This window comes from Ursus maritimus, unplaced genomic scaffold (assembly GCF_017311325.1).
Source record: "Ursus maritimus isolate PB19 unplaced genomic scaffold, ASM1731132v1 scaffold_20, whole genome shotgun sequence".
NCBI lineage: Eukaryota > Metazoa > Chordata > Mammalia > Carnivora > Ursidae > Ursus > Ursus maritimus.
Genome location: NW_024424453.1, coordinates 47,184,754 through 47,201,667, shown reverse-complemented (window position 1 = coordinate 47,201,667; position 16,914 = coordinate 47,184,754). Strand labels below are relative to the sequence as shown.

Sequence of the window (16,914 nt, the reverse complement as noted above, 5' to 3'; positions counted from 1 at the left end):
GCTCGGTCGCTCTCTCTCTCTCTCTCTCTTTCTCTCTCTCAAATAAAATCTTTAAAATTCTAATTTCCTATCTTTTTCTTCATTCCTTTAGACATAAAGGTCAGCTAGAACATTTTGAAATTGCTTTAAAATTTGGCTCCATTGAAGCTATAGACAGAATGACACAGGAAAGTGTTATATGATGCCATTCTTCCACTTTTTATCCCTTAAGGATGTCTGTTATGTAGTAGCTTTGTAGCTTTGTTTTGTCCTCAGAGGAACTGACTGACATGGCCAAGAATAAATTCAGTTCTTAGTGATAAAGAGTAAATCAAATCAGTTTGTGTCTGTGCTGAAAATGACTTATATTGGGTCCACAGTTAATTTTGATTTATTTATAAGTCCCTTTGAGTAAATAGAAATGTTCATTCATAATGGAAAAGATTCTATAGAATAAAGGGAAAGGGGACTCAGGAAAGTGATTGTAAATCAGAATATCATCTTTTACTTTATTGAGAGTCTTTCGTGAGGTCTGCAAAGTCAAGACTACTTTTGTAATAATAAAATTTGCTGTTGTACTCTCATTCACAAGTCGAGTTTTCCAGAGATTACACAATATGTAATGATGTCACCACTCTGACATCTGATAGAACGTGTGCTTTATATCCTTGTGTTTTAAAAATTTCTGAGTTTTAATTTATAATACAGTAAATAGCAATAGATATAACCCACATTGTAAAAGCTCAATAATTTTTAAGAGTTGGAAGGAGTCCTGAGGCCAAAAAGTTTGTGAAGCATTTTTCTGTGGCATAGTTAAATCAAATTTGTAGGCCTGCTCCTTATCATTTCCTGTGTATTGTATGTTTTTTGTCTGTTTTGTGAGTCTTTGGTATTTTTTAGGAGCCATAACCTATTCTGTTTATGCTCTCTCAGGGAATAGGATGTTAGTTTTAGTTGTGAGTGGCAGTTCGAGAGGTCGGCTCTAAATAGTTCTTGCATAAAGGTAGAAAGCTAGATATAGAAGACAGAAGAACTTTCTTCTGACAGTACGGGCCACAGTCACTGTCTTGTGATATGATGTGCTCTCATCACTGGAGGGACTCAAGCATAGACATTAGACAACTATTGAGAATATTTTATTTTATTTTTTTTAATGATTTTTTATTATATTATGTTAGTCACCATACAGTACATCCCCGGTTTCCGATGTAAGGCTCGATGATTCATTAGTTGTGTATAACACCCAGTGCACCATGCAATATTGAGAATATTTTAAAGCAAATCAGTAGTGTTCAGGTAGGCAACTACACTAAAAGGGGATCTAATAATGTAAAGCCCCTTCACAAGATGCTTAAAATCCTAGTTTTAGGGCTGAAACCACTTAGGCTGCCTGTGAATTCTAACACTAACAAATAGAGTGGAATTCTCGTTAGCTGGTATTGCTCGGTTAAATTTTTTCCTGTTAAGTCTTCTGAAAAGTTAAATTACAAAAATGGACCTTTCAGTTTGTTAATTCTATTTATTTTATTTCTCCTATATAGAATGTGGCATATTTAATCATCTTGCTTACCTTTTTTTATGTGTTTTATTACAGTTGGTCGCATTATGTTTCAGCTCTTCTCAGACATTTGTCCAAAAACATGCAAAAACTTCCTTTGCCTATGCTCAGGTAAGTGAATTATTAAATTATTTCCAATGAGAAGTCATGGCTTATAGTTTTTTCTTGCTTTACAGAGTAGGTGTGTTCCGTAAAAAGTGACTGGCTGTAAAATGAGTTTAGCACACTAAAAAATACTGTTTTCACTGATACGAAATCAGGAAAGCATTTCTTAAAGGGTAGAGAAGACAAAGAAATAGTCTTAAAAGTAAAAAAGAAAGTACTACTGTGTGTAATGAAGTCATCTCTAAATATTGTAGTTCATAAATTCTAAATTCCGGTGTTTTGAACAAATTTAGCATTCCATATTCACAAGAAATTTAGGATTAGAAGATAGACAAAACATAATGTGGTTGTTCTTTGTTATCTTTAATTGGATTTATATTTTTTAAAAGTAGAAAAAAATAGGAAAAACGTCTGTAATGTTATTTTAAAATACCAAATTAAATTTTTTAAGTTCATGCTTGGATACACTTAAATACATACACGATCTTTGCACCAACTCCTTGATTGCCCTGTTGTACTGGAGTGATAACCATTTCTAATCCTTCTTTTCTCCTATTGCATGTAGAGTCTGTGCCTCACAATTTAACATTTATATGCTGCTTGATATTTAGTTTGTGTGTTGTCACCTCGTTGCCCTATGTTTTGTATCTTACAGTGCCAGCACACAGGAGGGACTTCACAAAGGACTAATTGGATGATTCTTTCCTGGACAGATGTTTGTAGCTAAATTTCACTTCTTTTTTTTCCAGGAGAGAAAGGCCTTGGGAAAACAACTGGGAAGAAGTTATGTTACAAAGGCTCTACATTCCATCGTGTGGTTAAAAACTTCATGATTCAGGGTGGGGACTTCAGCGAAGGTAGAGCTAAAAGTTAAGCTTTTAATAACTCCATCAATCAGTTTCTTAAGTTATCTCATTATATATTAATTATAAATACTGTGTCACAGTATGATGTAAATATTAAGTGGTCAGTAGATGTGTAGAGCAAGAATGTATGAAAAGCAAAATACTAAGACATTTTATTTTGTTTTTATGTACTTTTAATAATAATATTAAAAATAGTTGGTGAATTCCCTTAAAATGAATGCCAAGTAGATTTGGATTATTTTTATTCTTCCTGAATTTTGTTGGTGTGATTACTTTTTGAAATAAATGGGTTATGGAGATAATTTTTAATAGTATTTATTATAATAGGAGTGGGCTTTTTTTGGACTTTTATTTTCAAGATGAGGGGCGCCTGGTGGCTCAGTTGTTGGGCATCTGCCTTCGGCCCACGGTGTGATCCCAGAGTCCTGGGTTTGAGTCTCACATCGGGTTCCTCCGCTGGGAGCCTGCTTCTTCCTCTCCCACTCCCCCTGCTTGTGTTCCTTCTCTCGCTGGCTGCTTCTCTCTCTGTCAAATAAGTAAATAAAATCTTTAAAAAAAAAAAAAAAGAAAAAGATGAAGTTAATTGAGGATTTGTGGAATTTTGATTATAGCAATTACAAGGTGTTAGCTTTAGCAAATTGAAAGCATAAAAAGTAATTTATATGTATTAATATATTTTTAATTTTCATTATAATTTAATGTAGCTCATTATTCGCAGGTAATGGAAAAGGTGGAGAATCAATTTATGGTGGCTATTTTAAAGGTAAGGCTTAATATTTTATGGTCCTTTGTTTCAGTTCTGATATTAAAGCAAATTTGATCATGTACTTTTAATGAGGAGAGGTTTACTTATAGTTCACTTTTTGCATGAAACTAATGCTGCATGAAAATACTTTATTTGCATGAACTTGGGGATAAATTATATTATAATATGTAACTTTTAATTGACAAGATTAATTAAGGCTAACTTTATGGTTAAACATGACTTTCAGCATGGAGGTTAGGCAACTATATACATGAAAACTCCTATCTTCCTGCCTAAAACTGTCAACATATTCTTTTGTTTATAGAGAATGTGGTCTTTTGCAAAATGAAAAGGTAAGAGAACGAAGCTCAGTAACACAAACTCCAATTCTGTTCCCTTGCACCCTTCCTAATAAATTTATGGACAGCCTGGGTTAGGTTGTGGCTGGATTTCTTATATTGCTTGAAGACTTGGAAAATTCTGTATACTATTTCATACATGCATCTGTATCTTTTTTCTTTTCCCAATGGGTTATTAGTTCTACATCAGAGAAAAAAAATCTAGTCGTGTTTTTTTCCCCCTAAACCAAGCAGTTTCTTTGAATAAAAGTTGGTATTTCCTACTTTCTCAAAGGTTTGTATGTTTTCTTTTGTATACTAGAACTATATGATTGTGTTTTATTCCTACAGTAGTAGTATTTGCATAAATCTAACTATTGCACTTGCCCCAAAAAGCCTTAGAAAAGTCAGTTGCAGAGATTTATAATGGGATCCAATCTTACTAGATTTAATGCCATGATAGCTTCAGTGTTATAATAGTCTTTTATATTTCTTTTGGGGAAAAATGGATTACTACTCTTTTTCAGAAGCCTGTTCCCAAGGTAATCATTTTTTAAAGTTTTCTATGTTTCTGTTTGTTCTAAAGAAAGACTTGTTTGTATGAATGTTACAAGGAAATTTAAATTAGTTTTGAGGATATTTCTGCTGGAATTAAAATCATCTCTGAGTGATCTTTATAACAGTTTTTCCTTTGAACCAGTAGGAAGCAGCTCGTTAGCTGGTTCTATCCGCTTGTAGCAATTTGAAACTAATGTCATAGGCCACTTTATTGTGGTTGTTCCCTGTGGCAGATACTTGTGTATCTTAAAATTATATTTTGCCTTTTAAGTTCTTGTTTTTATGGGACTTTCCTCCTTAGATAATTTGTTATCCTATCTGTTAGGAGTCTGTATACTTGATTTAATTTATGTACATCCTTACAGGTTAATCTATGTAACTTATTGGTTTTTGCTCTCATAGTCTAGCTTCAATATAGTTGAATAAGTTTACCATGTAGAAATTAAGCACATAAGATTATTAAACTTCTCCCAATAAGAGTGTGTTAAGCAAGATAATTGGAAAGTTGAAGAAAATGAGCTTTACCGTAGAGATTTTTCTAAAATCTCTTTACTGGTTTTCCCTGAAAGTTAATAGTTTACATATTATTTAGCCAAAGTATGTTATTACTAAAAGTGACTGTTCTAAGGCTGTTTGTATAAAGCATTAAATATATGTTCTTTTCCTCAAGGCTTTAAGTAGTATTTTTGGTCTAAAATGCTTTTGTTATTTGATTAGTTAAAAAAATTTTTTTCTAAATATTCAGACAAGTATCTTTACTGACCAGAAGAGGAATTTCATCCTTTCTATTTATTACTGTGAACATTACACTTTTAAAAGTGGCTTATAATTGGAGACTGACGAATTTGTGTTTTCTTCAAACAGATGAAAACTTTATTCTCAAACATGACAGAGCGTTCCTTTTGTCAATGGCAAATCGAGGGAAACATACCAATGGTTCCCAGTTTTTCATGTGAGTAGGCATAATTCAGAGATGAGCTATTCTTAAACAGAGAAGCGCTGTTCATGAGAAAGATGGTATAGTTAAACCAAGTTTAAATGCTAGAATTCTGTCAAATTGGACTTTGTTATTAATTTCTAACGTTACAGAAACTGGTAAGCTCTAACAACCGCCTCAGCGTTCAGCATATATCCTCCATTTGAAGAATGGTACTTAAAAGGTGTAACTTGAAGATGTACATTATTTTCGAAGTATGTTGTCATCTTAAGAAAATAAATTGGCTTTGACTTAACAAATTTGGGGGCTCAGTTTACCAAAACTAGATTGGAACATAAACTGTTGATCAGCATTTAAAAATTGTTCAGAGACTAGGACTAGATGTGCCCTTGGCCTGGAGAACAAGTTGTTTTGAGTAAACCATTGTGTGGTTGCTTTTTCTCTTATTGTTGCTCTTTGAGCTAATTTGAGAGATACTATTTTCTGATACCGCACAGAGATGAGTGACTTTGCTGTTGCATCAGCATTGTAAAGAACTTAAATCTTTTGAGAGCTCTGTGCATAATTGAATTAACCCAGTATTGCTGTCATTACCACCAAAATTTATGAGAGTAGCACTCAGGAGGAAACTTTAGAATGCTAAATTTGCTTTTTACTTTTTTTATTTTTTATTTTTATTTTATTTTTAAGATTTTCTTTATTTGACAGAGAGGGCACAAGCAGGGGGAGCGTTAGGCAGAGGGAGAGGGAGAAGCAGGCTCCCCTGCAGAGCAGGGAGCCTGATGTGGGTTTCGATCCCAGGGTCTTGGGATCTTGACCTGAGCCAAAGGCAGTCACTCAACCAACTGAGCCACTCAGGTGCCCCTAAATTTGCTTTTTAAAAAAACAAGCACCTTTTCATGTACATACAGGCACAACCAAAACCGTACTTTTTCTCATCTGAAAGACCTTTGGCATACTTTTAGTTATTTTCTTATCTAAAGCCTATTTTTATTATAATCCCAGGATTTAAAATAGGAAAGGTAATTGGCTAGCATGAAGTTTAATGCTTTTGATTGGAAGTAAATCTCTATAGTTGTACTATATATGTCGGAGAAGTATTTTATTCATGGTTTGTCAGAGAAAGTTCTTGTCATCTTTCCGAATGGACGAGTATGAATGGCGCTTCCCTGTCTTTAAAGAAGTAAATTATTCATGTAAAATAAATCTCACATTTTAAATTTGTCTGCAAAATAGATTTCCAACATGATCTGATAAAGTTCAGATAAGGGGCATTCTGTTGCTAAGAATGTCCTAAAAAATGGAAAGCTAATGGAAGATGACAGTGTTTGGAGCTGTGCAGGAAAAAAGGAAGATGGAAAACATTTGTTCCTAGATCATGTTTTGATCCCATAGAGCAGTAGTTATTAATACTTCTATACTAGAGTATTTTTCTTTCCTTAAACTTCTTAAGGGCCAAAAAAAAAAAGTAGTGGGAAATATTTTGAAAAACTTCTTTTATAGTAATTTAATATAAAACTATTTACTCTTTGATTGAGGTTTCCCATTTCCATTTTTAAGCTTATCTGAACTGTGAACATGATAAACTAATGAAATTCATTGGTCAAGAAGCTACCATCTGAGGGCTCTAAAGTTTCTTTTAGATTTACTTTTTTTATGTCAGTACATTAAAATTTATCAGGTAGCAGCAGCTTCTTCCCATTGTTACATACGAATTAGCTTGTTTAATCAAATGTTAAGAGTAAAAACTGCTGCAGGTACATACATTAATTACCATCCAGTATATGAGGAGGTTCTCCTTTCAAAAATTTTATTTTGTTTCTATGTTATTTAGTATTTGCTTAAGTCTTTTGTAGGAATGCTTAGTATCAAACAGAACTATGGCCATTGCTGTTTCTCCATAGTTTAATTTTACATTGGACTGCTATTTTTGGCAATTAATGCCAAATGAAAATTTTAACATCCATGAATTAGGATTAAAAATTTTAAGCTTTGTTTTCATGATTAACTGTAGATGGCACTAAAATCATTGTGAACTTGTGTTGAAAGAAAATTTTCTGCTTTTAGTTTGAAATTTACTTCTGGAAATCAGTTTGCAGTTAAAAGCAATCTTGGAAGTAATTTAGTGTTTTTGTACATAAAAAAAAATCCTTACCTCTTTTTTTTTTTTTTTCTTTGGAAGATATTTTTGTGGCATGTGCTTTTTTTATGCTGGCTGAAAGTACCGGTTTCCCACGGGTTGAAGGATAAAATAAAACTAACATTCACCTTTCTGAACAAAACACTGCCTTGCTTTTGTAGAAAGGGAAAATGGAGATGACGGCCCATAAAAAGAAAAATCTTTGAAAATTTCTGTCTTGCAAGCCCAAATCCTTTTGGAGTTGGAAGTAGTGAAAAAGTATAATGTACTATCTTCAAGCTGTGTCTGTGATCCCAGCTAAGCACTCTAAAAGCTGGGGCTGCCAGGGCTGGCGGTGGCAGAGCTGTCGGCCGCCCGAGGGTGGTGCTGCGCTTCTCCCTCTCACCACAGCTCTGCCTGGGGCGCCTCAAACAACTCTTTGCATTCCAGGCAGGAAAGGGTAGTGTGATAATGGGTGGTAAAACACCAAGAAGTGCCTTTATAGTTCCGGTTTTACAGGCTTAATAAGGACTTTTAATACATCCTTGCAAAATTGTATTTGTAGTTCATATTCTAAATTTACTACTTTGTAATTCCTAAGGAGTAAATTTGGTGCTATTAGTGTATTTGCAAAATATTCCTCAAAGATTTTTGTGCTTCGTGTGCAATAACTATTGTCTTCATTACTGACGCATTTAAAACTTCCCCTTCCTAAGGCATACATCATTTTTATTAGATGTTAATTGTGCATATATTGCTTTCTTTGGATGGAACAATTCTGTATATAATAAAAATCAGATTTTCTACTATAAAGCTATTCGTGATTTTGCAGTAACTGCTTATATCTACTACTGTATTAGTCAAAATGATTTTGTTTTGGGGGGCCTGCTATTTTTTTTTTTTAAATAGTACTGCTCAAGAAACATGGCAGAAGTGATAGATGGCATTGTCCCCATGAATCACTAAGGAAATAATGGTTTGTTCATGTTGAGGTATTTTTGAAGGAATTCGAAGACCTGGAACCAAAGTAGTAACCAAGTAGTAACCAAGTTAACTCAGTATTTAGTCATTTTGTTCTTTTTATTATTTATTTTTAGAGGCCAAACACTAGGAAGAAACCATAATAAAAGCTATAGAATTATAAAGTCTTAAGGTGGAAAAGGATTTCAAGATCATCTCGTCCAACCTTTTCCTTGGACACACAGGGAAACGGGTTTCTTTTCCTTTGGCTGTAACAGTCTGTTAATTCTCTAATTTTCATTGTTGTACTATACATTCATCGAAAAGATAAAGAAGATATTTGGTGAAGTAGTCATTAGAAGGATTAGGTGGTTTATAGTTTTGTATTAAACAATGATTTCTTGGGTTAGAGCTACTGTTATAGCTATCAGGAGACGTTGGTTCTGGTTTTATTTGCTGTTTACCCTCAGTTAGTTTTGCAAAACTAAGTATCCCATTCTCAAAGATAAAGTAAACATTTTGGCATGAAAATTTGGACATAAAGGGAAGAAAGTGTTTTGTAGGTTGATCCTCAGTTTCTGAATATGTGGAATGATTTGTGTGCAAACATCATCTTGCCTAAAGGGAAGTAGTTGTAATTGCCTAATTTCCATCAGTCTGAAAGGTGCTGCAAAGAAGCTTCAGGCTCATTTGCCTAAATTAGGCAGCAGTCTTCATCATCTGCAAACAGAACATTGACGTAGTGGTGACATTTGTCTCCCTTTGCTTGATCTGTGCGAACAGTATGTACAGCCATGGATTAGAAAGACCTGCAGAGCTTTGGAGAACAGTCTCTGTCGTTGGCCACTGTCACTGGTCATGATAATGATAAAAATTTAAGAAAACAAGATAACGTAGAAAAGTAAAACTTCAAACAAAAAGCGTTAACAGGTATAAATAGGACTATGGGAGGAAAATACAAAGTAGTTCCAGGATATGTTCTAACCAGACTTGGAAATGGCTGCTCATCTGAGTGGGAGAGAACTGTTTATCGTTTCAGAGCAAAGCAAGGGGAGGTGAAGAGTGGTTTGGTGTTAAGGGTTTTTAAAGCTGTGTTGCCATTTGGGCTAGCAAAAATAAATTTGGGCAGAAATGCATTTTCCCTCCACATATTCATGAATCTGTATGAGAAGAAATGCTAGGAAGTGTCAATAACCTGGGAGGTTCTAGTATTTCCTTCCTTTTTTAGGGGTAGTATCTTTATGTATACAATTGCAAGATTTTTCATCAACAAAGATATTGATGAAACTTAACCATAAACCAAGTTCTCTATCAGGGTGTCACCTTTGACATCCAGTCTCAGTATCACTTAGTGTTTATATGACATATGTATTAGCAACCTGGAAGGAATTTTGTATCTAGTAGTGTTTGATGTGTATTATGTTAACATTTGTGCTGAATTTTTGAAAGCTCTCTATTTGGTGACTTTTGGAACACACAGGGAGAGCTCTGTAACATGGCTTGATTAGTTTCCATGGTCTTTACACAAACTGTGTCTCTTTATATAATTTGGTGCCTCTTCCATATGGTGTGGTAGTTTCAGGAGTTGAAGGAAAAAATTGCTTGTTCAAGGCTACACGGACAGAAATAGGTTATCTTTATGTTCATACTACTTGACACCTGGAGTCTCTTTTTTTTTTTTTTTACAACATTCATTGAAAATACCACATTATTTGAAACATTATATTCTTTTTGACAGTAATTCATGTATCAATGCCTTTATAAGAAATTAAAGCTTGTTTTTAAATATTTTAAGATTTAGTAGTCTGAAACTTTTATAAAGAATTTTGTCCACTATATATAATATGGATTTTGGTCTGAGTATATTTGATATGTTTAAATTTTAATAGAGTTAAAGTTGTTTAGACTGTATTTTTTGAAAAAAATTTTTTTGCAATGGGGAAAATCAGAGATTAGGCAGGAAAAAGCAAGTATCGTGGCCAAAATTTGACAGCATACTTTATACTTTCATCTCTCTTGCCTTTTTATACTTTGAGAAGATCCTTAAAATTCTAGTTATGCTGCTTTATTGTTTCATTATTATTATTATTATTATTTTCAGGGACTTAACTACAGAAGTATATGGAAGGCAGTAAACAGAAATTTTAGTACAAACTTTGCTCACTTATTCCTGATTGTGGTCTGTTGTGTGTGATGAAAAAAAGATTTCAAATGTAGAAACATGAAAGATTTTTAACTACTTGCAGTGAATTACTAAAAAGAGAGAAAGTTCCCTGAAATTTTGTTTTGATTTCTCTTAACTCAGTTCTTTTCATTGAAATTTTTGCTTTCCACTGGTAGTAACTGCTCCTGGGCATTCAGATTTTTACATTCATGTATGTACTCAGGATACATTACTCTCTTTTTGAGAAAGATGTTGGTTGACTTAGGTAGTTTGTAGGATTTGCAAAGCGAAATATAATGTTTGGTTACTCACACTCCAGTGTTACAGTATTAAGGCTCTGAGCAGATTCCCACTTTCACCACAGTGTTTTTCTTAAGCATAGTTCGTCTCTACATACATATCCTATGTGAAAGAAAATTTAGAGCCCTCCATTTTAAAAAAGCTTTCTTGCTTTGCATAAAACTTGAAAATATTTAATTTCAAAGTTATATTGATATTAAAACATAGATTCAGTCTTGTCTTAAAAGTGTATTACAATTTATTTCTTGCCATTTTTGTGTAAAATTTACAGAAAGAGTGTTACACCGTGCGCTCCAAAGGTAATGTCTCATTACTCTAAGGCTCTCTTTTTCTTTCTTTGCCTTTATCTCTTTAATCCTATTGTTATGTGCATTGAACCATTTTAAGAAAAACTTTCTGCTTGATTTATGGCAGCAATACATGTAAAACAGTGTGTTTTATTGTTGGTGGTTAATCCTGGGAAGTATATTTTAATTTCGGTGGCTTGTTTCCACACCTCTTCTGGGGGAGGGCGGGAAAGAGGGTGTATTATATATAATGGTTTAGATTGCATTTCAGTACAGAACTGTTAATTTCTGTATAAGGCCAAAATCTTCTTTGATAATGGTATAATAATGCAGATTGTTTTTTGGAGTAATAGTGACACTTTTCAATTTTTGGAATTTACAAAGTTAAAATGAATCCTCATGCATATATTTTTAAAGTGTGTTCAGGGGGTGGAGGAAACTGGAAAATCAGTGTCTAAGTGACAGGAGAAAATGGAATTGTGAAAATATTGAAAGCTTTTATAATTTGAAATGTTCTTTGTGGTTCTTTCTCCTTTAGGTATGTTTTCATAAGTATGTATAAACTTACATATTTACGGTAGCCTCTGGCCTTAAGGTCTGAACTTACTGAGTGTCACCACTGCATGGGTCTTTACCACTGTATAGTTTTGAAAGATCAGTACAATTAAGAGTTGGAGGGATGAGATCTCTTTGTCTGGTTGAGTGGGATTGAGTAGCTTGGACCAAGTATATCATCTCTCCCTGCCCATTTGGCAGTGTCCTCTGTTTATCCATGTCTGGTGTTAGCCTAGTGCCAGTCTGCCTGCTTTACACTGTTATTTCTACTCCTGCAATGTAGGCTGAGAATCCTGAGGGGCTTCTTTGTTAAGATACTTTCAGTATTCTTAATATGTAGTCTAACCTGATTTAAGCATACATTTGTATTTCTGCCTCCTGAATTGTGGGTGCAAGCGATGGACTTAATTATTCACACAAGTTTAGGCACAGCAGTCCAGCTGAAGTTTGTCCCTGAAATAATTGTTCTTGTCTTCATTTGTTTTCTTCACTATTGCAGTAAAGGACCAAGTTTTTTTTGTCTTCAGTTGTCATTTGAATTCAAAACAAAACTGGAATCTGTCATAAAGCTAGCAATTCCATCCTCAAATTGAGTCTCAAGTAGTATGTTGCTATTTCACTGGGGTTAGAGTGTTTTCATTTCACCATTTGCTCCAAAGATTTGCCATAAGGTGGTTTTTACCAGACTCTGTTAGCCAGTGTGGCAAACTGAATGGGGTTCTGTGCATTTTAAAAAAATTTGTAGGCTTTTCCCAAAAAGACCTGAGAGTTTGAGAGACAGGATCAAGGAAGGAGGAGGAATATAACTAATCAATAAACCACTCCTTGTTTTCACTGCTACGTATTTGAAATCGATCCCATAACATTGTAGGACATTTTTTCCTTTACAAATTTTACCTCTTACATCTTTCATACAATGGGATCACTGTCTAGCATATGTACTAATTTCTTCCTGTCATAAGCGTGCTTTGGTAACGTTTTACATATATGGGAAGCACATTTCCATTTTAAGGTTATTATCCAAAGTAGTTTCTGGATGCTAGTTTAATTATTTGAGCATTAGTTCCTCACCTGCTTTCCAGATTTTCTGTCTTTTTTTCTTTCTTCTGTTTTTACTCATTTTTTACTATTATATCAGCTTGAATTACAACTTCTCAGTCTTCTAAGGAGAATTTGAGACTTTGTGGTTTTAAAACTCAAGATTGCTTTTAAAATTTTGGAACTTCTTAAATTGACAATTTTTAAAATTAAATTCTGTAGTGCTTTTACAGAACTGAATATTCTTAATGTAAGTATAAATGCTACCATTCCTCATAGAATAATGATTTTTAACATTGTTGTGAAGGTTAAAATTGTGTTTTGTTGAGTTACACGTAATATGGGAGATCCTAGCACAATTGACTGCTTTAACCATGGCCTGATATGCAGTGTCCTTTCTCAAATTCTTCTATTTCTCATTCTTATAAACTCAAATTTTTGTAGTACATACTTCTGAGTCTAGTTATCTGCTTTTGAATTTTTTCACTGCAATTCACATAGTGTGAAGATTTGTGAAAATGCTGTGGGAAACAACCAGTTTGGGTTCAAAATGTCTTAACAAAATAAATGTACCCCATAGGCTTCCCAAGAATGACTGTCTGCCAGTTTGTGACTGTTGAAGAAGCAGGTTGGGCATTTTGTGGGCCATAGAAATGTAAAGTGTCTATAATGTTACCACCCATCATTACTCACTTGCTGTCAGAAGTGTTAACAGAGGGAAAGTTTGCTCCCTATTGTGTTTTCAGAGTTGCTTTGAGTGGCAGAGCTTCACCTTAGGTGGGAGGGGCAGGAAGTTCTGGAAACAGGACTCCTGAGGCTTACCTCCATCTGCCTACTTAAAAGATGCAGACTGACTCAGTATGAGAAATAACAAATAGAAGAACTCATTTAGGTGTGGGGGCCGGGTATTGATCACACTTTTCTTTCCTTAGGGCTAATGATAGTGCTTTTTATTCTCTTTAATTATCTTGATAAATTTTGAGTTTGTGTTTGCTTTTGTTTTGGATTCGAGAGTAACTTTAATGTATTTTTATGCTATTTCAAAGCTGTTTCATACATATGTATTAAGAGTAGTCTTCATATTGGAGAAATAAATACAACTTTGTAATTTGTTATAATCTTGAGTGATTTTTTTTTTAACCAGTAAAATGGCTACTATTGATGTTTGTAAGGTTTTTAAGTTTAGATGTATACCACATTTAACTTTTTCCTTATCTTTTTATCTTTACCTCTTTGTTCTCTACATGTTGTGCTTTAAACCCTTCTGCTCTGTTCACCTGAACACCTGGTTTTCGCCATCTTCTTTGTGTTGATGTTTATTACACAGTACCACAAAACCTGCTCCACACCTGGATGGGTAAGAGTGATATTTTATTACCTTGGGGAGTTGTTTGGGTGGTCAGTCCAATACAGGTTGGATCATGGGTGAACCTCAAGGGGGTGCTCTTGATCTCTGGGTTAATCTCATAGCCAAGCCCCTTCTTAAGGATCACAGGTTGGTCAGTCCTGAGAACTCATAGCTGTCATGTCACTGAATGGGGTCTTTATCTGGGCACATGGGTAGACTCCCAGTTGTGCGCTCGAGTGAACCTGTAGCAATAGTTTCTGAGTATCAAGAGCAATCTGACTGTTCTCAGACTCTTTACCATAAAATAGTTAAGAAATATTGTTTTAGGCAGAAAACTGAGGCCCAGTTTGAATAATTGTTGTTTTTTCCTTTTATAAAGCAGATTTCAAGTTCTAATTCCCTTCTAGTTGTTTCATTCATCAAACACTTTGCTTTTATTTAAAGGTCTATAGACACGTCATTTATAGCAGTTTTGATTACTACTTATGGCTTAATCGTCATCAAACCAATTCTTTCCTGAATTTGTATTGTGACAGGGTTCATGTTGTCTTTGGATTAGTTATTTCTGGTTTTGAAGTAATCGAACAGATTGAAAATCTGAAAACAGATGCTGCAAGCAGACCTTATGCGGATGTGCGTGTTATTGACTGTGGGGTGCTTGCCACAAAATCAACAAAAGATGGTAAGAGTTTTTGGGAAGTGGAGGGAGCTAGGATATAGGTAAAACATGTTGACGACTATAACTTAAATATACCTCCAGGATTTTAGTAGTGGAGGAAACCATACAAGTAGTATAGCGATATCCCCGATGCTTCTGTATCATACCTTCTATCCAAGCCACGCACAAATCTTATCAAATCTCCCTTCTTTTTACTTCCGCCTGCTATCAGCCTTGTCCAGACCTGGATGATTGCAGTAGCTTCATACCTGTTCCATTTACCTCTGTCCTTCTCTATATCTTTTCTCAGCAGCAGTAAATTTCAGACTGGTCTCCTTGCTTGTACTCATGAGCCTCTGTAATCTGTCCTTAACAGCAACCAGAGTAACCTTCTCCAAGGGCTCCCTTCTCAGTCAGCCAAAGCTAGTCTTTACTTGGTCTGTAAGGCATCTGCTCTCTGCTGTTTCTCTCCCCTCTTCCCCCTCATTCATTGTCATCCTGGCCATGTTGACCTTTACTCAGACACGCCAAGCTTGCAGGGACCTTCGTGCTGGCTGTCCCCTCTGTCTGCCGCACATTCCATCCAGATATCTGTATGACCCCTTACCTCACTTTCTTCGGTCTCTGTTCCAGTGTAATTTTCAGTTACCCCCCACTCTCCCTATTCCCTTTACCCTGTTTTTTTGTGTGTGTTTCTCTCCTAGCACTTTCCATTTGTCATATTATGCAGTTTTTGTGTGTGTTTCTCTCCTAGCACTTTCCATTTGTCATATTATGCAGTTACTTATTTTCTTATCCGATCCAACTAGAATATAGGCCTCATGAGGGCAAGGGCTTTGTTACCGTACAATCTCAGCAGCAAATTGTATTATCAACATGAAGAAAAGTTTATTTAAATTTTGTCTTTAGTTTTCTGTTGATAAAGCATGTTTTACGATACTAGGTAGTCACATGTTTTACTCTGAAAGGTAGGCACTGAAATCCAGTACTAATATTCTTGTTAATATTTCTTAAAAGTTTTTGAGAAAAAAAGGAAGAAACCAACTCATTCAGAAGACTCGGANNCCTCTTCCGATTCCTCTTCCTCTTCAGAATCTTCTTCAGAAAGTGAAATTGAACATGAGAGAAGCAGGAGGAGGAAACGTAAGAGGCGGCCAAAAGTTAAACATTCTAAAAAGAGACGAAAGGAAGCAAGCAGTTCAGAAGAGCCAAGGAGTAAACATATAATGAGCCCAAAAGGGTGAGTGCGAAACACCAGGTGAATCTTAAGCTAAAAAACACACACGTATCCTGATGGGGAAAGCTTGTGCAATTGTGTAAACTTAGCTTCATAACCTGTTATTGAAAAAGGATAAGATTTTTTGGACTTTAATTTGAAATTTGACTATTCTAGGGGTAGCACAGACATTTCATATCAAAGATTTATGTGTTTGCACATAAAAAAAAAATCCTTGAAACTTAAAAAAGGATCACTTGACAATTTTCGTACCAGAATTTTAGTACTATGGCATTTAGCACTGTGTTTATATGTTCTCTTTGTGAAAACTGTACAAACCTTTTGAGTGAGATTTGTAAGTTATCAAATCTATTTTATTGCTATTATTAATTACTACATAGTAATATTTAAGATTATCGTGAAATGCAAACATTGCACATTTTAATTGGTGACATTCTTTGTTCTTTCTAAGTCACTCGGAGAGGAGTGATACCAATGAAAAAAGGTCAGTTGATTCAAATGCTAAAAGGGAAAAGCCTGTGGTCCGCCCGGAGGAGATTCCTCCAGTTCCTGAGAACCGATTTTTACTGAGAAGAGATATGCCTCTTGTCACAGTGGAACCCGAACCGTAAGTAGGGTTATAAACCGCTGTGTTTTCATTTCTGTGAATGATAATTCCATCAGCTCATTGCGGTTCCACACTCATTTATTGAGCATGACCTATAGTCAAAGCACTTGGAACTATACTGTGGGAGATGCCAGGTTAATGAATGACATGTACCCTGCCTTTCAGAATTCACATTCTACTTGTAGGGTAAGAGGGTTGGGCAAGTTGGCCAGGGGAGAAGTTCTTACTGGAGCTCTGGAAAGGTTTCTTTACTAATTTTTTTTCCTTTGCTTTTCATTAGCGGTGAGATTTGGTTGTCAGAACAAAGGGTCAGTTGAACTGTTTGGATTCAATTGAATGATAAAACGTGTTCCAGTCTGAATAGTGTAAAATTAATTGCATAGTGATTGGGGATACAACTTAGTATCATAAGTATGTGACTCTTGCTAACTTGCTCAGTGATAACTTCTCTGCATTGGGAAAGATAATGTGTAGCTTTAGATGTGGTCTCAAAAAATACTATGTAGTATATTTTGTGTGTTATCTCAGGTTGAGAATTATTAAAAGAAATGTTTG

The 16,914-nt window shown here is 34.8% G+C and overlaps 1 protein-coding gene across 1 annotated transcript in view; it reads left to right on the top strand.

The window, feature by feature from the left end:
• The window catches only part of NKTR (natural killer cell triggering receptor), a 54,683-nt gene that overhangs the window by 21,163 nt on the left and 16,606 nt on the right, over positions 1–16,914 (top strand). Inside the window, 8 exon segments of the mRNA XM_008709820.2 lie at positions 1,574–1,648; positions 2,392–2,499; positions 3,227–3,271; positions 5,014–5,101; positions 13,837–13,866; positions 14,394–14,539; positions 15,533–15,755; positions 16,204–16,359. Coding sequence (XP_008708042.2) covers positions 1,574–1,648; positions 2,392–2,499; positions 3,227–3,271; positions 5,014–5,101; positions 13,837–13,866; positions 14,394–14,539; positions 15,533–15,755; positions 16,204–16,359 — 871 coding nt within the window.